The following is a 23503-nucleotide window of genomic DNA, read 5'->3' as shown; positions in this document are numbered from 1 at the left end:
TAAGTAGGAAGACACTTTTGGTACAAAAGGCATACAGAAGGAAAACAAGGGAGAACTACATTACAAAAAACAGCGTGAGGCTGGGGATTATGGAGCATGATGTCCTGCACTTATAAAGAAATAAATTAACACATTATCTCAGAAATCCTTGTTAGATGGAAATCAGACAGGAGGGTGTTCAAACCTGACAAGATAACCAGGAAGCATCAGGCTAAGGACGTGAAAACAGCAAATACAATTTAACCGTGTACAAAGCAAACCACGTCCCTTTCTTCCACCGAAGAAGGGTCTGGCGACAATTAATCTGCACCGGTGCACGCAGGGCTGGCACACCAGGCAGACGAGCGGCACGGGTGCGGGGAACTGGGTGCTGGGCTGGAGAGGGAAACCAGGACCCGGCCTAGCAGGGATGATGCGCCGCGTTCAGCCCGGCGAGCGAGGCCTGCGCACGGGGGGTGGCCCCGCTCCGCTGAGCGCCGGGCCTGCCGGGAGCTCCGCAGGCGGCGGAGAGCCGGGGCGCCGGCAAGGCTGCGGGGCGGGGCACGGCTCGCGGCGGGCGGGCAGCGCCAGCGACACGGAGCCCGTCGGACACGGCAGCGCTCGGGCCCCGGGAGCCGCTCCACGCCGCAGCCTGCCCCACAGGCCGCCACTTCCCCGCCCCCCCCCCGCCGCAGCCCCGCACCCTGCTCCCGACGCGCCCCCCGGCCTCGCGCAGGGCGCCACCTTCCCCCCAGGCCCTGCGCGCCGCCGCCGCCCGATGACCGCGCCTCACGTCCCGCCGCCTACCGGCCGCCGAGGCGCGCGCCTCGCTCCCGCCTCCTGCTGGGGGCGGCCGGCGGCGGGCGGGGGCGAGGCCGCCGTTGCCGTTGGCGCCGTTTGCAACCTCCGCCCACCGCAGGGCGGGGCAGAAGCCGCGCGAGCGTTTGGGAGGCGGGACCGGTCGCCCTCTAAGATGGCGGCGCCGCGCTCACGTGGTGCGCGCTGAGACGAGGCGGGGGGCGGGGCCTCCACGAGCGACATGGCGGCAGCGGCAGAGGGCGTGGGGGAGGCCGAGAGGAAGGGCGAAGCGGAGGAGGACGACGACGAGGTGGAGGTTGGTGGATGCCGACACCGGGACGCGCTCCCACCGCGTTCCCCTTCCTTTAGAGCAGCGTTAGGGGAAGGGGCGCCGCCCGGCCCGGCCCCCCTCGGGGCGTGTCCCGCCTGTGGGCCCGGCCCGGCCCCCTCTTCCCCCGCCGGCCTCCGGGCCGGGTGGCGGGGTCAGGCCCAGCGCCCGCCCTCCTGTGGGCCGCCGGGGCCAAGCACCTGCTTCAGGGCCCCGCTGGAGGAGGGGGAGCCCCTTCTCCTATCTCCGGCTCCCTGCACGGCCTCCCCCGGGAGCCGGTGCCCGCGGCTCGCCGCCGCATGGAGCAGGGCCGGGGCGGGCCGGGCGCGGGGGCAGCCGTGGGCTCGGGCACAGCCAGCGCGCTTCCCTGGGCCCGGCGGGTTTCTCTGCCCCGCAACCATGGTGTCCCGAAGGCTGTATTCTTCGGGCAGTTCCCCTTCGGGTTTTCTGTAAAACGGCGTTGTCACAAAGTGGTCTTCCAGTTTCAGTTGCTTCCTATCCCTGTAACATCCGAAGATACAAACTGCCACTCTTCTGTCACTATGTTCGTGGACGCTTAGTAGATGGTGATTCATGCAAACCCTTCCTTGAATGTAAGATTTTTTTTCAAGGGGTTATTTTTTTGCTTTGTCTTTGCATTTCCCTTGCCCAAAATTGTAAGGAATTCCAAGCAGGAATTGATTTCAAAGCAAGATGTTATAAAGAGTTACAAGTAACCGTTTCAAGCAACACCTTGCTTAACCTCTGGTTATGGTGTCTTATATAGGCAGGTTCTAAAGCTTTGTAAAAATATGTTTTGGAATACGTAGCTGGTCATATTATAATTAATAAATCGTTTATTATATCAATCCTCATTTTTCAAGGATGAAAAAATTGCTCCCTTCCTAGTTGGGAAGAAAAGGCCAGGAAATTCTGGTGTGAAACAGGAGCCTGCTGGAGTAGGGGGGTCGTTGCATTTCCTTGGGGACTGCAATATCTGGCTGCCATTTCTGTAGACAATGCAGAATAAGTTAGGTTAGGGGTCTGTTTATTCTGGAGGTCTAGGTCTTTGTATGTTGTTTTTCTTGGTTTGGGGAGATCTTTTTTCTTTTTTTCCCTGAGTTCGGATATATCAATTATGTTATGAACTTACCTTGTAGGAGCAGCTGGTCATGGTGGAACTATCAGGAATTATTGATTCAGACTTCTTAGAAAAATGTGAAAACAAATGCAAGATTTTGGTGAGTGATTACAGCACAATAGGAAAGGGGTAAGTCAGTATGCATGTAAACAGGGGACTGAGGCTGTTTCTACATTCCTTAAAGTCAATAACATTTAGATCAAATCTTTGACAGGGAATTATGCGCACTGTCTTGGTAGTATTTGGCTGCACATTGTGGGCTCTATTTCAGAAATGGCATATTGTCTTTGAATATAGTATTATGTAAATGTAAGGAAATCTTTTCAGAAGTATTTATAAGCTAGGGCCATTATCTTCTCTCATTTCAAACTCGTTTGTATTTTTAATTGTGTATTTTACACATTAAAAAATATTCTTAAGCACAGTTCTTCAAACAACTTGAGTACAGATGACAGGTAAAGCCAAAGTCTTTCTGAATTACACTGTATTTACAATGGATTTATTTGCAGATACTGCCTGGCAAGTTCAAATGTTGTAAAGGGTAACTGGGTATTAAGCATTTGATAAATAGTTTTGGATGTTGTTTGCTTCACTGTGAGGTTATTGTAAGAATCTGGCTTACCTGTCCTTTTCCTTTTGAGTTCTTTAATCACTTTCTTCATATGGGACAAATCTTATTTGCCCTTCAAAACCGACATGGACTATGAGAGCCGTACAGATAGTACAAGTACTATTGGTTTGCAAATGCTTTCTGAAACCAGACCTTTATTAGAAACTGAAAAGATGGAAGAGAGCATCTCAGGGTATGCAACTGATCAGAATATGTGTGAGGTGGTAAAGTCAGTTCTGAAAATCTCAAATGTAGAAGCACAGTCAAAATTCATAGGTTATCCATCACTGGAAGGGTATGCTTTTATAAGCAGATTTGCTTCCTGGATCTGACCTAAGTTGCTTGAAATGTATTACACAGGTGATTCATTACTGGTATCTGAATGGCTACATGTTCTTCAGTAGTGTTAATGGGATTCTTTTAAATTTTGGGCTTTAAGATTCTCTTGTAATGTTACTAGAAAAATTTTAAGTATCTGTACTGTATCCTATTCATATCCAAATCTACCTGTGCTCATTCCACAGAGTAAGCATTCCTTGAGATTTTTGATAATGGACAACTGTTGTTAAAACTCTAATAAAAGATTCTGCTTTGTGTTATTCTGTTTAGCAAGTTTTCTGTGATGCTGGTCACATAAGGGGAAGGCAGTCTCCATTTCTGCATAGTCCAAAAAAGAATGCAATACAGCCAAATTTAATACTAAAAAACTTAATACTGTTGCTTGGTACAGATGTGTTATTTTTCTTAATTTCCTGTAGTAAAAAAAATCAACCAACCGGAAATATGTTCTGCATGTTAGCTTAATGCTATTGATGTTCTCAACTTAGGCAGCAGAAAGAGAATCCCAGAGCTTATACCTTGCTTATCTTCAATACTTCGGTTTTTTAAAGGTACAAGAGGAAAATTGCACAAATTCCTATTAACCTGTGTGATATTCTGCATTTTTCACAATTTACTACATAGTGCCTCACCTTCAAAACTTTTACCGAAAAATTAGTTAACTTTTCAAGGAAGTGATGTAATCTGGATTCTGCTGTATCTGTTTTCTCTGATCTTACAGCAAGAAATTTGCCTGGGCTAATAGACCTGACATCTGCTCGATTTTGTGTTTCTTTTTATAGGGAATAGAGACAGACAGGCCCATTTTACAAGTGGACAGATATGTATTTGCAGGAGAGTATGAAGGTAGGAAAAATGATGTGGATACAATGTCTCCTTTTTCATGTGACCCACAGCACTTTCTTAATGTCAGTTAATTGCACTGCAGATAGAGAACATGGTCCTGTGAGGTGCTGAAGTTGTGAGTTGTGTTTGTATAACACCATATAGAGCAGCACCAGTCTGAGTTTGCTGCTAGATTAGCCATGCGTCTGTGTTACTTACTAGAAGGTATGCCTGGAAGTGGACTCCAGCATCCACCAGCTGGTGTTTCTGCAAGGCAAAACATGGGTCACAAAATGCCTTGAAGTGAATGCTTCTTGTCTCCTGTATGAGCAGGACTGGCACGTTATGCAATCTGTAGTTCTCCCATTTGCTTTTTGGTGACAACACTGGTCTGGAAGAAAATGATCTGGAATCCTCCCTTGTAGTAACTTTCAAATGACCATGGTTCTCCTGCCCGTTCTGGAGTTGGCAGTGTGGTTAACAATGCTGGGCCTTTGTGAGCGGCTGGAAGTCAGAACATTCCCAGAGCTGTGCCAGTAGGTGTAGTGTCTACAGCTGATATAAATTAGTCTCTAAGACTTTCTTTCTATGTTTTCCACAGATGCCTTGGGAACCTGTGTGGTTTTTGAAGAAAACACTGAGCATGGTAATTGTGATTTGATGACCAGTTCATTGTGGTAGCATGGGAGGTTAAAAATGTTTGTCATGCTTCACTTGATAGTGGAATTCACTATAATGATTGGGTTTTGGGTATTGTTTTTTCTCCTGTCTTCATAGTAGATGCAGAAGGCAACCAAAAAGTACAGCTGAAATACAAGTGCCACACAGTGAAGAAGTTGAACATGACACGGACACTTTTGACAGAAAAGAAAGAAGGAGAAGAGAATGTTGGTTAGTGCCTCTGCTGTTATGCATAGGGCCATGGATGGGTTATGCTTAGGAGTGTCAGCCTTGTGTGTTTGGTTCAAGAGCATGCAGGAAATTAGGGGAACTTTCTTCTTTAGGTATCAAATGTGTGTATTTAAATACAAAACAAAAAATAGTGTTGGTCCAAATTAATGAAAGACATCTTTCTGTTCCAAGTAATTCTTTACTTAAATGTTGGTCAGTCTCAGCCTTAATAACAGTGAACCTAAAAAAACCGGCTGTTAACTCTTAACTCCTTCTGTCACTAATATCAGTTTTCCTTCTTTGCATCAGGTGGAGTGGAGTGGTTACAGATCAAGGACAGAGATTTTTCCTACAGCAGGCCTAATACAATTTGCAGCTTTCTGCGTGAAAAAGAAGATTCTGAGGAGTCAGTTCAGGCCCAAGACAAATTAACTGAAGAGTCAGAGGGAGAGGTGAGTGGTGGAGGAAATTCTGATGTGAATTGTGATCTGGAGAAGCAGCACAGCTTGGAAATAGATGCCTCTCTTCCCCTGCCTGACAGCCCTGCTTCTGGGGCAGAGGATTCTCCTTCTGGAGGTGTTGCCTAAGACAGTACCCCTCCATGATATCAGCTCTGATCTTTTCAGGAGTTCTTCATGGAGTTAGTGGGTCAACTTTTATAGGTCATGACATGATTTCCAATTTATCTGAGCAATTAATAGTGGGAAAATGGACATTGTATTCTTGTGTATTGCTTTTGTGTTTGGATTATAGTGGGGAGGGCTGAAGTGTCTTTTAAATGGATTGGAAATGTGTGTATCTCTACCTCAAAACTGAAGAAGAGGAAGTGGTTACAGAACTAAAAAAACCCCCAACCTTAGAAAAACGTTGATGTATTGTTAGTCTGGAACATTTTGTAAAAAAAATTAAAATATAAAAAATAATATCATTGTTTAAAATAAAGTCCTGAATTTTTCTAGTGTAGCTTTATCTTGTGTGTCATATTCAGCTGCATACTATGTCTGTGCTTGTTCTGCAGCTATTGAAAGGAAAATGTGTGGCTTTTGTTACCTGTTTGAATACTCACCAGATTGCTTAGTTTGGATTTTCTCTAGCATCCTTTGTCCTTTTGATGGTCTTAGAAATCCTTCATGTGGGAGGGGATTTCAGGAGGTCTCTTGTCCAGCTTCCTGCTTGAAATAAGGTCAACACTGAATTTAGGCCAAGTTGCTAAGGGCTTTGTCCAGTCAAGTCTTGAAAACCCCTGTGATTTCAGTCAGCAGCTGAAATCTGGGTCATAATGAGGCACTGGTCACTCTTCCTTCCCCCACTTTCTATATAAGGTAATGTGTGTTGTACAAAAGGAAATATCTCTCTTTTTTAGTGTGTGTGTATTTTGGGGCTTTTGTTGGTGTCATGTTAGGAAGGGGGGTTTCCTTGAACCCTTTGTATTTGATCAGCCTGTCAGCTTCCAAAGAAGGATCTGTCCGCTACTGGCCTTTTGGCAGTCCACTGTATTGGAGGGTGATTCGACTAACCTATATGGGGACTTCTGCTGACAGCGTCACGGAGTCAAATGCCTTATGACAACTACTCAAATCTCTGGAGACAAACAAAATGAACTTCAGCTGAAGATTTTTATTATAAAAAATGCAACTTTGTGACAGAATAATGTTTGAAGATTGCAGGTGAAAATACACTGCAAAACAAGCTTAAAACAATACACCCTGTAACAGCTAGCATGAGTTAGTCATGGAATAAAGTTCTTACCCAGTAGATCTCCCTATGGGGGAGAAGACAGGTTCAGCCTGTCAACTGATCCCAGAAGTTGCAATGGAGTCTTCCCCAACTTCTCCCCTCCTTTGCTTACTTTTTACACTTTGTAGTACATTGTATGTTCGTTATCATACACAGGACTGGCTACAAGTTTCTCACTTCTAATGCAAATTAGCACATATCCTCAGGTAGCACTACTTAAGTTCTTTACTAACTATGCATGCTCCTCCAGTGAAGTTTTGCCCTCTTTTGGGCGGGGGCGCTATTTGAGTTGGAGGTTGTGATCTCCCACTGCCATAATTACCTTTGTCCTATTTTCAACTACTTTTCTGTTGATGTCAGTGGATTGCAACACTTTATCAACTTGTCTTCTCTTGTGGCCAGAACTTTCCTTCCTTGAAGGCTTCTTTCTGGACAGCTTAGATAATAGTGTTCTTTTCACTATCTGTTCTTTGTTTCTCATCCTTCCCAAGGCTGGCTCTCTTGATTGAAGTCCCTTCACCTGTAAAGAGTGGGTCAGCTTGACCTAAACTTTGTGCACAGATTTGTTTAACATATTGTTAAATCAGAGTTTGGTAATTTAGGCGTTTAGACAACAATTTCCCCACTTTGGACTTCTTTCAGTTCAATACCTGTTCATTTTCTTTACATTTCAGCGGAGCTTGAGTGACTCTAGTTATACATGTTGTTACTGATTGGTGTCACGTGCCTGGTGAGGTGTGGTAGTACCTTGAAGGTAGGCAACTTTGGGGTGGAGGTGTGCATTAGTATTGCAATGACATTATTTCACCTGAGGAAAATAATTTTTCCACAATGGTTGGCTCAGCAGCAGACATCTTCTCGTACATTCTTCATTTGAAAACTGCTGTGCAGCTTATCAGCTGTGTGGTACCATCAAGTTCCCGTTCCTGCAGGGAGTACAACAGAACCTGGCCGTGGGCTCTCTGCTCTGTTACTCCTATTGGTGTGTGCTGAGCTGGCAGGGTGTGTTGCTCAGGAGCCCCGTGGTAAAGTGGATTCCATGCATGCCAACCATCCTGAAAGCGATAGCTGTATTTTACTCTAAAAAGCTTTCTGTAATACTACACTTCTATTAGGTCCCAGTTTTCTCTAATTTTACCCCCAAAGTAATTCTTCCACAGCTGGGATTTTTTTATTTTCCCCTTCTTGGCTCTGATTTTTTCCTCTGGCATTTTCTGGAGGTTTTTATACCTAAGATCCTGTACCCATGCATTAGTCATTCCCAAACTGATCCGTGTGACTGGATTGTGGCCCTTAGCTAGTCTGTAGGTTGATGCTACATACTGCTACATCATTTATATTGTCACATAGCATTTCATAGAGAAGTTGAGTATGTGGTGCATTCATGATAATAAGCACAGCATATTTTAAACATAAAACATTTTCCTCATGACCTTTCTTCCTTCCTGCTTTTCTCTGCCTCCCTCAGAATAGTTAAACTGTGAGGGTGGGAATGCCTAATTAATTCCAGCATAATTACATAATTATGTAATACTTTAATTAGCAATGATCAGAGAAGTTCACCCCCAGCATTGTTCACAGCACAGAATCAGTAAAGGTAAGTCATCAGAACAGTGCAACCGTTTCAAACCATCAATCCCACTGTTCCCTTTTTCTGTGTAGAAGCAACTTGGATCATGAGGAAAGGAGAGACAGGGAGAGGAAGGTGAGGAAGAAGAGAAAACACGTTCTATATGCTTCCAGCCTGGGTGTGGATATTTCACATGGTGGTGTCTGTGCTTGAGGTTTCAGGCAGGCCACGCAGCCTTCCTTCTGGATTTAACTGCAATCATGGAAGTGTAAAAGCATTGTTCAGACTTCATTTGTATGGTGCTGACTGAGGATGACTATAACTGGAATAATGATCTTGGGAATATTACGAACTGGAATAGCGTCCGTCCACCCTAGTCTGCAGCGGGGAGCATTTGCGGTGCTGGGCTGCGCTTGGGCTGGCGGCAGCGCCTGCTGTGGTGGGCTGAGCCGAGGGTGCTTCCCAGAGCTCATTTGCTGTCAGCGAGCAAATACAGCAATTCCCTGTTATGTTCTGTTAACCAGCTGCTAAATCTGTCACGATGTATCTGTGAATTTTTGTATTACGTTCAAAGCAATATTCTAGCAGAATGGTTTCTGCCCCTTTTCAGATTTTTCTTCCAGCAGTATACTGAAGCTGGTTTTGGTCTAGTTTATCTGGGGATCAGTTGGGGTTTTTTTAACACTTTACATATATCACAAACTGTAAGTAATAATGTTTGGGTATTTTTAGGTTTTATATGTTCTTTATAATGCTCAAACTTCTGTTTCTATTATTAGCCATAATTTTGGCAACCATACTCACTTTTTACCCATCTTTTCCCCATCCCTCCTAGAAAGCAGGTGCTACGAGTGCACTGCTGTGGACAGCAAACCCCTCAGCGTTACCGACCCGGCCACAACCAGCCCAGCCAGCCGGTTATTCCGAGCACCAGTCAGAACTGGGGGGGGGCGGTGGTCTGCGGGCCGGCGTGATTCCTGTCGTCAGCGCCACTGCTGCGCTCCCAGCGCGCCGGGCACGGGAGGAGGGTAAGCAAGAAGCTCAGAAACAAGCCGACCGGCCGCACAGTTGCGTCACCGCATCGTTATTTGTGCGGCCGTTACTTCGCACCCACCGCTCCGCGGGGCGTCGCTCCTGCAGTGCTCACTGCCGGCCCGGCGCGCTACCCGCCGCTCTGGTCCCGCCCCTCCCGCCGCTCTGGCCCCGCCCCTCCCGCCGCTCTGGCCCCGCCCCTCCCGCGGCGGATGTGACGTACCGGATGGCGCTGCGCGGCGGCGCGCACGCGTGAGGCGGCTGGGCAGCCATGGACGCACTGGACCGGGTGGTGTGAGTGTGGCGGGGGAGCGGGGGGCCGGTTGTCCTCTCCCGGCCCGGTTTGGGGGCTCCGAGCTTGCGGGCTGCCCGGCTTCCCCGGGCCCTGGGCGGCGGGGCGGCTGTGGGGCCTGGGCGGCGCCGGGCTGGGGAGGGTTGTAGGGGGGAGGCAAGCAGAGAGGAAGGGCCTATGGAAAACTTGAAGGAAGGGGGAAAAGGAACGCTGCCGTCTTTTTATTGGAGGCAAGGCAGCCTTTACTCAGCTGGTAAAGTTAAAGGAAGCGCGGTGGCCAGCTGGTATTGCACTGATGTATTTCCGTACGCTGCAAAGAACTGTCTTCATCTGTAGTTGGAAGTACCTGTGTAGGGGTTTTTGTTTGCTTTTAAAATGAAAATAAATACAATGCTTCACCGAGAAGATATTAAAACCTTTGCATTCATCTAGTGGAGGAATGCAGTGCTTAAGTCGCATAGCTATTAATTTTTATAAGCTCTGTGCTCCTGCAAAGGCTGGTGTATTGCACCTAAATATTGTGTGGTACTGCTCTCTGGTCCCTGCCAACAGGTATGCCGTGCCTGAGCTTTCCTTTTGGATGCCACTGATGGTCTTTGAGGAACTTTGTTTTCTTCTCATTTGCAAGTCTGATTGAGGAGGGAGCTGGTGTGAGGGGAAACTTTCAGCCTGTCAGTAGTCTGTGGGAATTCTGGTATAGCTTAAGCTCTAAATTAGCAGAAACTGAAAAGTCCAAGACTGTAAAATCGGCTTTGCTCACTTGGAGGGACAGAGAGGAAGAGGAGTGATGGTGAAACACATTCATCTGAGACTGGGCTTTTAGCATTGATAGTAATTCTGCAGGTTGGGATTAGTTTGAGTGACTGAAATGAGTTACTTGAATGCAGCTTGTTCCAGTTCTTGTTTTGTTTTACTCTTTTTCTGCAGTGTTAAGTGTTTGTTACCAATACTGACTTTTTAACTGTTAACTTACTATTGCAGAAAGCCTAAAACTAAGAGAGCAAAAAGATTTCTTGAGAAGAGAGAACCCAAACTTAAGGAAAACACAAAAAATGCTATGCTAATAAGAGGAGGAAATGCAAACTTAACAGTGACTGAAGTGCTTAAAGACATTGTAAGTTGTTGGACATAGTATGCAACCTTCCTTTCTCTTTTTCTTACAGTTTGCATGCTCTCTGCTGCAAGATCAGTATTTTCATGCTCTTTCCATTCCTCAAATCTTGGATTGCCTAGTACTCCAAAGGTGTCATTACCTACTCCTTGATGGAGACTATTTTCTTCCAGTTTCTTCTGAAGTTTTGAGTTTATTCTCTTCCCTATTATTTTTCCCATGATTATGTAGTGTATAAGGTGAAGTGTTGCAAGTCCATTTGAAAACAAGAGAATTAGATACAGAATTGGGACTGGATCACTCAGGTGAAGTCATATCCCAGAATCCTGTAAACTGCTTGTGTGTATTGATATGGAGCTTTGAACCTCTCTTAAACTTACAAATCCTGTCTCAACTCCATACCTGAAAATAGCGTAGCTGTTCCTGCACACTTTCCTCTCCTTGTTTTGTCATTTTATTACCATTTTATGCTGATGATAATCAGGTGGTTGTTTTTTCCCTTTTGCCCCTAGAAGCAGAAGGATTCCATTACATGGCTTTGATTTCAGCTGTTTTTCAGTTATTTTGTTTTATCTTAGTTTCTAGAAGTAAGTCCTTCTGCAATTAATTGGGAACCAAGTTTGCTACTAACTTGAAGGGTGTTATTGTGAGCAGGCCTTTTGAGGTGCCTTCTTCTAGACTGATTTGCACAAACAGTTACTCTATTTTATATGATCATGTAAGTTGTAGGGGTTTAGAAAAAATAGGGCTGTGCACTTACATGTTTTAGCAATAATGTATTTAACTCTTGTCTTTTGCAGTATGCTGTGAAGAAGCCTTTTGCTGTACTGTATAAAAAGTAAGTGGTCTTGCTTTGACATCTTTGAGTCTTTTGACAAGACAGCTTTTGGTAATTTCAAAGCATGAATAGAGATGCTGGCTAGTGTGGGGGCTTGAACAATGGAAACGGTTGCAGAAGGTGACTGCAATTCGTCATAAATTTCAGTAGACTGGAAACAAGCTGGATGTGACCAGTGTTGGTGCTGAGGCCAGTTCTATGCCGAGTGTTACGGAGCAGGATTCAGCAGGCCTGAACAGTTGGTTTCTCTGACTGATCTGTGCAAACAGCTATTGAGGTTTTGTCTCAGGTGGGTAGGCTGGAGTTCTTCTAGCTGAATTCTTAGAAGTTTGAGCTACAAATTATAATGATAAGTCTTGCTCAAAATGGGAACCCAGTATCTGTATGGATGTAGTGCAGAGACATTAATTGTAATAGCTAAATTTAACACTGGATGAACTGGTGAAGGCAGGGGTTTATGAAGTGTCACTGGTGGTGGTGATCTGGAAGTCAGACCCCGGGACACAGGAAATGTGGAAGAGAGTACTTAGAATGGCAACAGTGGCACTAAGGCACTCCTGGCACTATTAATAAGGCTTATGGTTTGAACTCTACTGCTGGAGTTTCCAGTAGAATACATAGTTTTAATGTCAGAGAACTAATTAGAAATGTTTATATGGGCCTGCTTGGTTTTGGGGTTTTTTTTAATATTTTTTTCCTCCTCGCAGGAAAAATATTACCAGGCCTTTTGAGGATCAAACATCATTGGTAAGTATAAACCACATCTTCTCTTATGACATTTTATAGCCTTAAAGTCGTGGAGAACTTGGTTGGAGGATAATTTTCTATTACTCTGTGAGAAACTAGATGACAAACAAAGCTTATGGGGAGTTTGGATGAGTTGAAGGTAGGGCTGTGTCTAGATTTATGGTGACAGTAGGCATATTTTTCCTCTGGCTGCAAGGCAGAGTCATCATTTTGTGAGGACTTGGTCTTTGCTGCAAATGCATGTTTCTGTAAACTGGCAGACAAATTTAGGAGTCTGTAATACCATTATAAGTAATGGTGCTTCATATGAAAAGAAGAATAAAGTGCTTTAGTTTGGTTTTCTGAAAGTTAGTCCTCTGAAGTGACATAGCTTTTGATCAACTTGTTTTCAGTTTGGTGAATTTGTAGGTTAAAGTAGTTAAATGGAGGGGTCGTAGCTTTCTGTGACTTCCTTGTGTTTGAATAGAGGGAAAGAAAAGCCCAGCAGAGTACCACATGCATCAGCTGTGCAAGTGTGAGATGGTTGTTTAGAGTTCTGTTCCAACATTCAGTCAAGAACTGCCAGGAAAATGCACAATTTCAGTTAAATATGTGTATTTGTCCTGCAAAGAGGTTGTAACAGTGTCCTTGGAGGGTATTTTGGAAAGGTAGGTATGTTTGGAAATACATTTAGTGATATGCTCTGTCTGGGTCTGGTGTTGATACAGTGCTTTAAGGTCAGGATAATTCATGAGCAGGAAGGCAAAAAGTAGAGGTGCTAATCCTAAGATTCTATCTCACACATTTGTTCTTCAATTGAAGCATTACTTTAACTGCAGAAATAAAAGCAGAATATATATATTTCCCTCAACAAAATGAGAGAAAGGAGATAATGATATACAGCTGCAGTTTTACAATAAAGACAAAAATTAATTATCCCAAAAATATGTTGTTTGGTTCCCAGTGGCCATGATTTGATGATGTTTGCTATGTGCCACTGCTGACTCACACAGGGAAATAAGGGTCAGCTTTCCAATGTGTGAGGCAGCTGTTGAAATAACTCACTGAAAATGCATGCTGAAGTTGGGAACTTGGGGGTATTGTATTAAGTAAATCTGTGTGAGAAGGAAAAAAAAAATCACATATACACACTGGGCAAAAAGGCACTTTCTTGTCTGAAAGGGATTGTGAAAATAAATGGGAAACATACCCAAGGAATTCTCTGTAAATAAAAAGGAAGAGGTGAGGTGAGATATCTAAGGATCTTTAATGATCATTAAGGGTCCTTTTTAAAAAAAAGCGAAGGCAGCCAATAGTGAGTGCTAGAGGAGTTGCTGAAGCTGTATTGGACAGTTGAGTTAAAGCGTTAGGATCAAAGAATCAGTGTGGTTGCAGCATAGATAGACCAACATAGAAAGTTACTTAATATGCATTATTACTGAAGCTGAGGTGTTGTAGTACGTGCTTCTGCTCCTGACATGAAGCACAGTAATGCAGCCATCCCTGAAATATCCTGAGGGGAATGGAAAACTTACTGTAGGCAGTGGGGAAAGTTGTATGACATAGCTGGATAACTTGATTTCACAGTCATATAGGAACTAGCTGATAGTCAGCTGACCACTGGTTTAAACTTCTGATAATTTCTGGGAAAACATGGCAGTTAAAATCATTCTGAGATTTTACAAGGGGGTCCTTAAGGGAGCTTTAATTCTTGTAACGTCAAAGCAATTCATTGAGAGTAGTCTGAACAAGTAATCAGAGGCTATAAAGATAGGGAAAGTCAAATGAAACTAGGGGGTTTTTTTTGTTAACTTGGTTACAGGCATTTTTTGAAAAGGGCAGTTTTGCAGTGTATGTGATGTGCCAGTACATGCAGGATACATCTGAGGCATTTGAGTTTGTTGCATCTTTTTCTTAAACTATCAGATAGCTCTTAGAGAATTTGCATATAGCTGATAGAGAATTTACACAGTGATTAACAGGGCTGCATGAGCAAGTGTTTCAACGGGAGTCCCCTCAGACCTGTTCTTGATGAGTCTACAGTCAGTATTTTTCAGAGACCTGGTGGCAGAGCTCAGCACTGAGCTGTGAGATTTGTATGTGCAATTAATCCAGTTTAGGGTTGCTCCTGAGGGTGTCCCTTGTGACCTCCCAGAGGGGCAGAGCTACAATGTCCTCTGTGATGTGCTGCTGTTGCAGGGGTGGGAGGAGATGCAGTGGCTTTTTCTGCTTCCCGTCTGCCAAGTGCAGATAGATAAATTCTGGTGCTTCTGGGAAGTACTGGATAAATAGCCTGTGTGTATATTTAGGAACCACAGTTGATACACAGAATGAGGGGCTGCCTTGAGACGCAGCAGTACATAAATAAAAAGGCTTTGGAGTTGGACATCCTCAGAAAGAATTGCTGTAGTATGGGCTCTGGTTCAAGGTAGGTTCTTAATCTACTCCACCTGGAGGAAAGATGTCTCTGATAATCACCACTGACTTAGTTTTAAGTAGCATTTTAGTCTTAAACAATTGCTTGCTGTTGAGGGAATTAACTGGTTGTTCAGAAACTTAAGCAAAGCTAGTATGCTGTATAAAGCTTAGCTGAGTCACCAAAATGAGGTGTTACAGTTGCAGCCAACTTGTAAATACTCTTCAGGCAAGGAGAAGTGGTTGAAGGTATCTTATGTAAAAACAAATAATGAGGAACTATGAAAAAGGGCATTACAGATAAAATGGCAAGAAAAAGATGGCCTGGCTTGATCTTTAAGACTGCAGTGGGGAATAAAAAAGAAATTAATTGTTGTCTGAACCTTGAATCTAGCTGTCAATTTTACATTATGTGGACCTGGACGTGCTCAAAACTCTTCTGGCAAGTGCAGCTGTCCTTGTTAAGCAGCTCTTAAACTCACGTGTCTGTGATGTATGCCATCACAAAATATTTTAAACACTACAAACTGGAACTCATTAGTTTTTCTCTTTTCCTCAATTGTAGGAATTTTTTTCCAAGAAATCAGATTGTTCTTTGTTTCTCTTTGGCTCTCATAACAAGAAGCGACCAAACAACCTGATAATAGGTAATGTGTCTCACTTGGGTTTTTATCTGGATGAAATGTCTGGTTTTCAATGAATATTTAAATAACTGGATTTTCTTTTTTTACTTTCACAGGTCGTATGTTTGACTATCATGTCCTAGACATGATTGAGCTAGGCATTGAGAAGTTTGTATCCTTAAAAGATGTCAAGGTAAGGAATTGCTAATTCAGTATTTCAGTGACATCTACTGGTGGAATTTTTTTTTTGTGCATTAGCTTTTCCTGTGCTTTGAAGTAAGGACAGGAGTTTAAAAAAGCATTTCATGCAGTATATGAGGATTGCTAATTTGTATACCCCAGAATGCTATTTTTATGCTCTGTTTTTTATTTTGGTTGCTTTGAGCAAGCTCACAACTTTTTTTTCAAATTCTTTTTTAGGCTTGTTTTATTCCTAATATTTTTCTTTTTAATTAGTTACATCTACAAAATACCTTAGTAAGGTTCTGCTCGTGGTAGGTTCCTACATAAACTGGCATAGGCTTAGAAAACTGAAATCTCTCTTCTCAAATTATAATCAAAAAGGGTCACTGTAACTGAGATGATTCTGAAACTTTCTTTAGCTTTCAGTAGCACATAAATGCCAGTTTTCAGGGAACTATACTTAATTCAGACAGGGAGCTAACATCTTGGTGTTTAAAGCTAGAGAAAATTAACTTTGTGGCTGTTAAGTTTGTTTTGGCAAGACTGAAACATTTCATGTATGTGTACTTTTGTATCAAGCAGTTCATACACTGCAAAAATAAGGGATTTTTATGATCTTTATTCTCATCACAATGTATAAATTGGCAGGATGGTCTAGAGGGATAGTGAAGAAATTATGGTTTATAAAAGTGAATCTTCCCCTTGAAGTCAGATTGTAGTATGTATCTTTGTAACACTGTTTATAGCAGGGAAGTTACAGTTAATTTTAACTTTGGCCAAAAAGTACATTTACTTCAGTGATTGGCTGAACTATTCTTTTAGCCTTTTTCATGTGCTCTCCAGTGTCAGAAACACAAAAGACTTGTTTGCCTCTGATTTTACTTTTCTTACTAGTAATTGCAGTCAAATTTTCACCAGAAGATGTTATCTTATACATTTTTTAGGAAAGAATTTCTTTAATCAAGCACAACGAATAATACAATTTAAAAACAATTTTTAAAACCAAAGTCCTTCCATTCACATACAGTACTCTTCATTGAAAAAAAGGTGTGTACTCTGTCCACATCTATCACAGGTCACAACAATTTTTCATTCAGAGTTGAATGGCTGGCCACCTATTAAGTCAATGTGTTCCCTAAAGCTATCTGAATTTTTGTTCTGTTTTAAAATTATTCCACAGAACAGTAAATGTCCTGAAGGAACAAAACCTATGTTGATATTTGCTGGTGATATGTTTGATGTAAATGAAGAATACAGAAGACTGAAGAGCCTTTTTATTGGTAAGTATTTTGATTATTTGAGCAGTAGGATTGCATAAATCAGTAGGAGTATGATCTGTTGGGAAGTGCTGGTTTGTCAATGTTTGCTTATGTTCTGCTCAGAAAGAAACAAGAACAGCTATTTGCAAGTTTCTTGTCACATGAAATGAAGGTTAACTGATCATCATGACTGTTAGAGGGAGGGGGAAAAGACTAGCCTAAAAGACTCTGAAGTTGAAACTTTGTGTTCACTAAAATTCATTACTTAGTGGGAAAATTCTGGCCTTTTTCAAGAAGTCTTTACCCTGTAGTTGTATTGGATCATCAATTTTCTAACCAAATAATATTTTTCAAGTATCAAATTTTAATTTGAAGTCAGTGGATTAAGTTCAGAAAGCGGGATGTTTTTGCTTACAAAAAAGTCAAATGGGTATAATTGAACTTGTGTTTTTATAATGAAAGCATTTTCTATTGGAAATTTGACAGATTTAACAAAAGTGCCATTTATGAGGGTACTTGGAAAGAACACGTGCAGTAAAAATCAGCTGTAGATAATAGCTGTGTCATAACTTCAAGGCAGGCTTGAACTTAGTAAACAAACTGTCGTAGAGTTTTTGGCTCTTTCAGGGTTGGAGGCTCTGGAAGATGAAGTACATTGTGTGTTTTTTCTGGGGGGCTAGAAAAAACTCTATACTTAGAGTAGCTTTTTGAGACATGGAAGTCGTATGGTGCTGTATCTCTTGACACTTTAAAAGTGTGTCTGGCTTGGTAGAACTAGAACTGGTAAGTAGGGTGGTATGTTTTTTCTTTTTAATAGGTTTTCATAAAAGTAGATTACTTTTTTCTTCTAAGCTATGGTGAAATACTGAAACTTGCCCAATAAGAACAGCCTTGTTCTTTTAGTTCCATTCTTGGGTCGTACCAATTCATAATTTTACAGCTTTGCAAGATCTCCCTTTCATATAAAATAAATATTGGTTGGGCTCTTTTTTCTAAGCAGACAGATAAATGATTGCGCTTTAGAAACAGACCTTAATGAGATATTTTTTTCCCCTTCATGTTAAAACAAGATGCTACGTCTGAAATGAGACTGAGAAGGGAACAGGAGAGGAAAAAATGTGCATCATGTCAATATGACTGAGTGGTTCTTGGGGATAGATGAAAGGCTAGTAACTGTGCTTATGAATTTTTGAAGGTGGGTGGATACTGAACACAAAGATTGTGTCACTCTAAATGAATATTTACACTGCAGGAAGCAGATGCGTTATTTTCTGAAGTGTATCTTGTGCAGGCATCTGCACAGTGCTGGTGGATTGACATCCAGATGTGCTCATGCACTCCATGGTCAAACAGCTTGATTCCTTAAATGAAAGACATCCGTCGTTAGGTAGTTGCCAAATAATGAACTAGTCTTTCCTGTCTATTTCTTTTGATGTTCTTCTGTAGTTTCTCCTCTCCTATTTATTTGCCTTTAATGACTCTGCAGTCAAACGTACTCATAGGGACACCCGATCTTTCTTCTTGAATGTACACCAAGTATTCCAGGTCTTAATGTGCTACTGACTTCTATGAAATACTTAGATGCCAAACAATAGAGGAAAAGGTTAAGGGGTGTAAAAGCTTGAAAGTATCACTAATCAATTAAAATTGTTGGATAATAATTCAACCTGCTTAAAAACTGACTTTAACTGGTAGGGAAGGACTGATTCTTTCTATTCCTGCAAAAGACAGTGCTTTTGAGCTGCCACTCTATTGCTAAGAAAGATGGAAAAATGTCTTTACAACAGCAGCAGCAAATATTTTATTACTGTGGCAGTATTGTTGGGATCCCAGAAGGAATATTAGATAGCTAACAGATTCTTGTTGCCAAAGCAATGTGATGCCAATGACACTGGTGAACAGCCAAGCTTTCACTGGCTTTTGTGGTATCAGAAGGGTTTATGCATGTTTAGAATATCATCTTCCAGCAGCTTCATTGTAAAATTGAAGGGAAGGGTGAATTAGTGTCTTCATGGTAACCAAACCCTATGGTCCACTTAAACTCTGAAGAAGTTACTTAGGAGAAATAAATGGCAGCTGCATTTTTCTTGAGAAACCTGGTTGACAAAGACATGCCTTTCTTTCTGTTTTGGTTTTTGTTGCCTATTGATGTGGTAGTGTAGGAATTCATTTATGATGGAAGTCCTTGGAATGCAGTTCATGAAATTCTAATAGCTTTTTATGCTTCTGTTTATAAAATATTTCATCTCTACACACCTGCTTACTAGTTTTGTTATTGCACACACATTTAATCCTAAAAATGGCTAGGCATTATGTGACTTATACACTTCCTAAAATGTTGGTTTCCAGGAGACTCCTGCAGTTTTAGATTGACCATTGGCTTGTTCGTCATACAGACTTTGAGTGCCTCAAAGATTTATGGGTTCTTTCTGGCTGAGGAAGTGGATGGATGGGAAATGGCTGGGATGGAGTTTGAACTCTGCTAATGATAACCATAGCTACATAGGTTACAGTGTTACCAGCTTTTGGATACAAATTAATACAAAAAGAAGTGGATAGACTCATGTTAACAATGTAGGAATTTAATCTGGGAATTGAAAGGTCCTGTGAAGCTCTCTGCAGGAAAAAGTAAATTAGAAGTTCTGGAAACATGTTGAGGACAAGGGGCAGAAAGAACTAGGAATGGAAAGAAAGGAGAAAGCAAATCCCTAGTCCAACCAAAGCAAGGGTTGTGAATTAAGAATACATTAAAAAAACTTCAGCTCACTGGGTATACTGAAGTGTAAGGTTTCTGCAGCTGTTGAGCATTGCCAGGGAACAGAAATTCCTGACCACCTGCATTTGTTGGAGGAGATCGTCCTGTGGGTAAAAAGATGTATGGTGCCACAGGAAAATACGAAAGGGAGATGTTGCCAATAAAACTACTGTTAATGTTCGCTTCTGTAACCACAGAAAACTCGTTGAAGGGAAAGTATATGCCAGAAGCAAACAAAATATTTTATTTGCAACTTTTCCTCTAACTACAAGCTTAGCCTACAAAATCAGGAGAGGATTTAATTGACCAAAGAAATTCCTGGCTAGACTCCAGCTGATATCTGCCAAGCAAGACTTTGTTTTGGATGTCACTCCAGTGCTGGTTGATACTTTAAAAAAGGCAGTGGAGGAAGAGACAATTAGCCGAGGGATCTGAAAATGGGACAGAACGGAAAAGACTGATGTGTTTTGCATCTGTTAGCAGTTCTCCTATGTTTCAGCATTGCCTTGTCATGTTTATTAGCACACCTTGTTCCCTCAGTCAAGGTCACATTCTTTCTCCACCCTATGCATATGTTGGACAGATTGCTGTGCTAACTGCAAGCTCTCTGATTGCACAGTGTTTTTTTCATAGCCTGATAGAAGAACCTTGCAAGAGATGGCTCATTTTGTATTTAACTTGTATTTCAGTGTTCTTTTTGCAAACTAAGCAAGTATTTCAAGTGTCTTATTTTTATATGTGTGCTGCTTGTTAAATAGAGAAAACATTCATTGTAATGACAAATACTGCTTTACCTAAAGGACAGAAGAGCTTTGTTGTGGGGGAGGTATGAAAGAAATGTTATATCTTAACTTTTTCCCCAAGTCAGAGAGAGAAAATGTAGGTAAGAGTAGAGAAGATACTGTTTTGTATTGGCTTTGATCCTTCTTACTCTTCCAAATCTGGTTCTGATTAAGAATCTTAAGTATCAGGTTTTTGAATGATGTCTTTGAACAGATACCTGAACTAATGGCTTCTCTGTATTGATCTATGTTTAGCTGAGCACAAACTGGCCTAAACACAAAATAAGATAAATTCAAATTTTATGACTTTAGAGCTGAATATTTAGAAGAATAGGTAATGCAGTTATCCCAATTAGCTTAATAAAGCTAAGTTACTGCTCTGAAAGTGTATTTGTTCTTCTCCATGCACTTATTTTTAGGTAGTGTGTCTATTGCTACCAAAGTATCCCTGGGAAGTCACTGTGTTCCTGTTGGGATTTCTACATGCTTTTGGTTTCACTGGTGCAGGGGCTAACACATGCAATGTTAAGTTTCTCCCATGTTTTGGTGGGGCTGTGTTTTAAGTAGCAGCTATGTCTTGAAATTCCCATTAAGCATACAGATTTGGCTTTTCTAGAGCCATCCTTTTTATAGCGTTAGCTAGTTAGATGCAGTAAAAATATCTATATAGGTAAGGAGCTCACATCACTGATGTGATGCGGGTCCATTATGAAATAAACCAATTTGTTATAGTCATCTGTTGGTTTGATTTTCAGCGAAAAAACCTGGCATTTATACCTTTTAAATATTCTTTCAGATTTCTTCAGAGGTCCTAGCGTGCCCAGTGTTCGTCTGGCTGGTTTAGAGTACGTTCTGCATTTCACAGCTGTAGAGGGGAAAATTTACATGCGAAGTTATAAGTGAGTGTGTGTTTTATCTGTTTGGTACACTTGTCAACTTTTCCCCAAATTTCGCCTATAGTTGTGTAACTGAACTGGCTTGAGCACTAGTGTGCTGCATTTAAAGCATGTAATGTGTAGAGGTGTTCTACCATAACACAGAGTAACTTGTACAGCAAAACGAAACACTTCAGCCCAAAACCTGCTGCTTCCTTCCTTGTTGAGCTCCTCCTGCTAGCTAGGAGGATTGCTCTTTCGTATGGTTGGATTGCTAAGGTGGTGTGAATTAACTTGGTGAATTCAGAGAGCTGTCTTAGACTTCACAGAGTTAGTCTGTTCTTGGGCTGATTTCTAGGACTCTTCTCGTTTAGGTGTTTGTCAGAGAACAACAGGTAGTAGGCTGCATCCAGTGAAACACCAGGAAAAGGCAGCATAAGACAGTCTTTCTTGCTGTGTTACTGTTCACCCTCACAGTTCATGGCCTTGCCTTGGGAGGCTGTGAGCATGTGTAGCTTGTGTTCCATGCAATTTTGATTTCTCTTATAACAAAAATCACTTTCATCAGTCTCGTTCTTAAAAACAAACAAACAAAATTTTCTTGGTTAGCACTCCAGTTATTTTGCTGTAAACAATAGTAAATGTTGTTAATGTCTATTAATACCCAGGGCACTGTTTTGAATTTGAGGAGTGATACGGCTTTCAGGGTACTGGGACTGAGTTTTAAATAATACTGATAATACTGGTCTCATTAAAAAAAAAAATAAAATTAGGTTATATTTTGGGTGTGTTCAAATTGTGATGGGACGAATATATTAAAAATTGCTATTGACAAACATATTTCTCAATAATAGAGTTAGCAGTAGCAATTGTTTTTAATAGTGTTCTGAACTGCAGGACTGAACTTGCCCTTTAGAAAGACAGATAAATCTTTATCACAATGGTGATTTTTGTTTTTTCCTTCTAGGGTGCTTCTGAAGAAATCTGGCTGTAAAATACCAAGAATTGAACTGGAAGAGATGGGACCTTCATTAGATCTAGTTATGAGGAGGACACATTTAGCTTCAGATGACCTTTATAAGCTGTCTTTAAAACAACCAAAAGCCTTAAAAGTATGTACCTTGGAAAGTGTATTACTTACAGATCTATCTGTGAAGAAGAGCAAAAGCTGAAGTATGAATTACTGTATATTTGACCAAAGCTGACTTCTATGTAGGCCAGCTGGGATTTCTGGGGCCACAGCACTTTCATGGTGATCAGCTGGCAGGCTAACTCTCTTCTGGAAGCATATAGAGAATACAGAAAAATTTTAATCCCTAAGATCCAAACAATGTATGCGGCCTTGCTTTTAGGCCCTCGATTCTCACCAGAGCTGGCACTCTCTACTCAGAAATATTAATGTTGTTCTTCCCTTACAGCCTAAGAAGAAAAAGAACATCTCCCATGATGTGTTTGGTACAACTTATGGTCGAATCCACATGCAGAAACAAGATCTTGGTAAACTGCAAACACGGAAAATGAAAGGGCTAAGGAAGAGGCCAGCGGAGAAGTCAGCTGAAGATGGTGGGGTTAGTCCCAAAAAGTCAAAATCGGCTTGATAAGCTGGAACAGCTTTGAAAACTCTTTGTACCTTCAAATTTAGTATATATATTGTAATATAAACACGTTGGACATAAAAGATTCATCTACAGTTTTAATTTTATAAAAACAATCTCTTTAATGGTTTGTCATTGTGAAGAGAACATGGGAGTTTTGAGCTTTAACATGGAACTTGGTTATTTAAAATAAAAAAAGTGATATAACTTGCTTAGTTTTCTGAAGCTGAGTACTTACTCTCATGGTGTTGGCAAATGTGTGCAAGTCAAGCAGGTGTCTCATTTCCTCAGTTTTATGGCTGTTATGTTGGGAACCCTTCATCAGTCAACTCATCTGTTAAATTCTGTACAGGACCAGAGCAGTGCATATGCATAATATACACAACACAACTTCTCTGTTCATTTGATTTTTGTGTTTTGATTTTTGTGCTATTGCAATACTTGATAAACCATTTTCTAACGTGAACTCACAATGTGCCTGATGCCAGACTATGTTTTTAACTACTGCGCCAAGCCCTACTTTGCCACTTGCAGAATCGGGAGTGATTAAGGTGTGTTTACTGCGTTCAGTCACCATGGTAGCAAAGTACTTGGTGTTTTGCATTAGGCATAAATGAAACCTTTACAGTTTGAATTTCTAGCTTTGATGCTTGATTTGTGTCCAGAATGGAAGTATGTGAAGCTACTGTGAAAGGTATAAGTCTTTTCTTCTTACCCTGCTTTCCTTCTCAGTTTGTGCTCATGAGTTAGTGAAGACTCACTTAAAGACTTGAGTAATGGGGATGAGAGTTTAAGAGCTTAATGAGACTTTGGTGTGGTT

General features: G+C 41.7%; 2 protein-coding genes across 3 annotated transcripts; both read left to right on the top strand.

The window, feature by feature from the left end:
* Positions 1–990: 990 nt before the first annotated feature.
* GTF3C6 (general transcription factor IIIC subunit 6) lies at positions 991–5822 on the top strand. Of its 2 annotated transcripts, none has more exons than XM_040597934.1 (6): positions 991–1093; positions 2245–2325; positions 3957–4020; positions 4601–4645; positions 4780–4890; positions 5200–5822. In XM_040597934.1, the coding sequence occupies exons 1-6, from the start codon at positions 1019–1021 to the stop codon at positions 5475–5477; spliced, it is 654 nt and encodes a 217-aa protein (XP_040453868.1). In that variant the 5' UTR covers positions 991–1018; the 3' UTR covers positions 5478–5822. The 2 variants fall into 2 exon arrangements, with proteins under 2 accessions (XP_040453868.1, XP_040453867.1); XM_040597933.1 differs by having other exon boundaries at positions 4777–4890.
* Positions 5823–9392: 3570 nt separating this feature from the next.
* On the top strand, positions 9393–23156 carry RPF2 (ribosome production factor 2 homolog). Its single transcript, XM_040597932.1, has 10 exons — positions 9393–9523; positions 10503–10635; positions 11433–11470; positions 12178–12217; positions 15177–15258; positions 15351–15427; positions 16598–16697; positions 21010–21112; positions 22056–22200; positions 22507–23156. The coding sequence occupies exons 1-10, from the start codon at positions 9501–9503 to the stop codon at positions 22684–22686; spliced, it is 921 nt and encodes a 306-aa protein (XP_040453866.1). The 5' UTR covers positions 9393–9500; the 3' UTR covers positions 22687–23156.
* The last annotated feature ends 347 nt before the right edge of the window (positions 23157–23503 follow it).

The sequence above is a fragment of the Falco naumanni genome, chromosome 6 (assembly GCF_017639655.2).
Source record: "Falco naumanni isolate bFalNau1 chromosome 6, bFalNau1.pat, whole genome shotgun sequence".
NCBI lineage: Eukaryota > Metazoa > Chordata > Aves > Falconiformes > Falconidae > Falco > Falco naumanni.
The sequence above is the reverse complement of the archived record's forward strand: the minus strand, read 5'-3'. Positions and strand labels throughout refer to the sequence as shown.

Excerpts from the sequence above, each read along its gene's own strand:
- RPF2 (XM_040597932.1), top strand. The coding sequence starts at position 9,501 with ATGGACGCACTGGACCGGGTGGT. Across the intron at positions 9,524-10,502 it reads GACGCACTGGACCGGGTGGT|AAAGCCTAAAACTAAGAGAG; the intron begins GTGAGTGTGGCG and ends TTACTATTGCAG. Across the intron at positions 12,218-15,176 it reads TTGAGGATCAAACATCATTG|GAATTTTTTTCCAAGAAATC; the intron begins GTAAGTATAAAC and ends CCTCAATTGTAG.
- GTF3C6 (XM_040597933.1), top strand. The coding sequence starts at position 1,019 with ATGGCGGCAGCGGCAGAGGGCGTGGGGGAGGCCGAGAGGAAGGGCGAA. Across the intron at positions 4,646-4,776 it reads TGAAGAAAACACTGAGCATG|TAGATGCAGAAGGCAACCAA; the intron begins GTAATTGTGATT and ends CTGTCTTCATAG. Across the intron at positions 4,891-5,199 it reads AGAAGGAGAAGAGAATGTTG|GTGGAGTGGAGTGGTTACAG; the intron begins GTTAGTGCCTCT and ends TCTTTGCATCAG.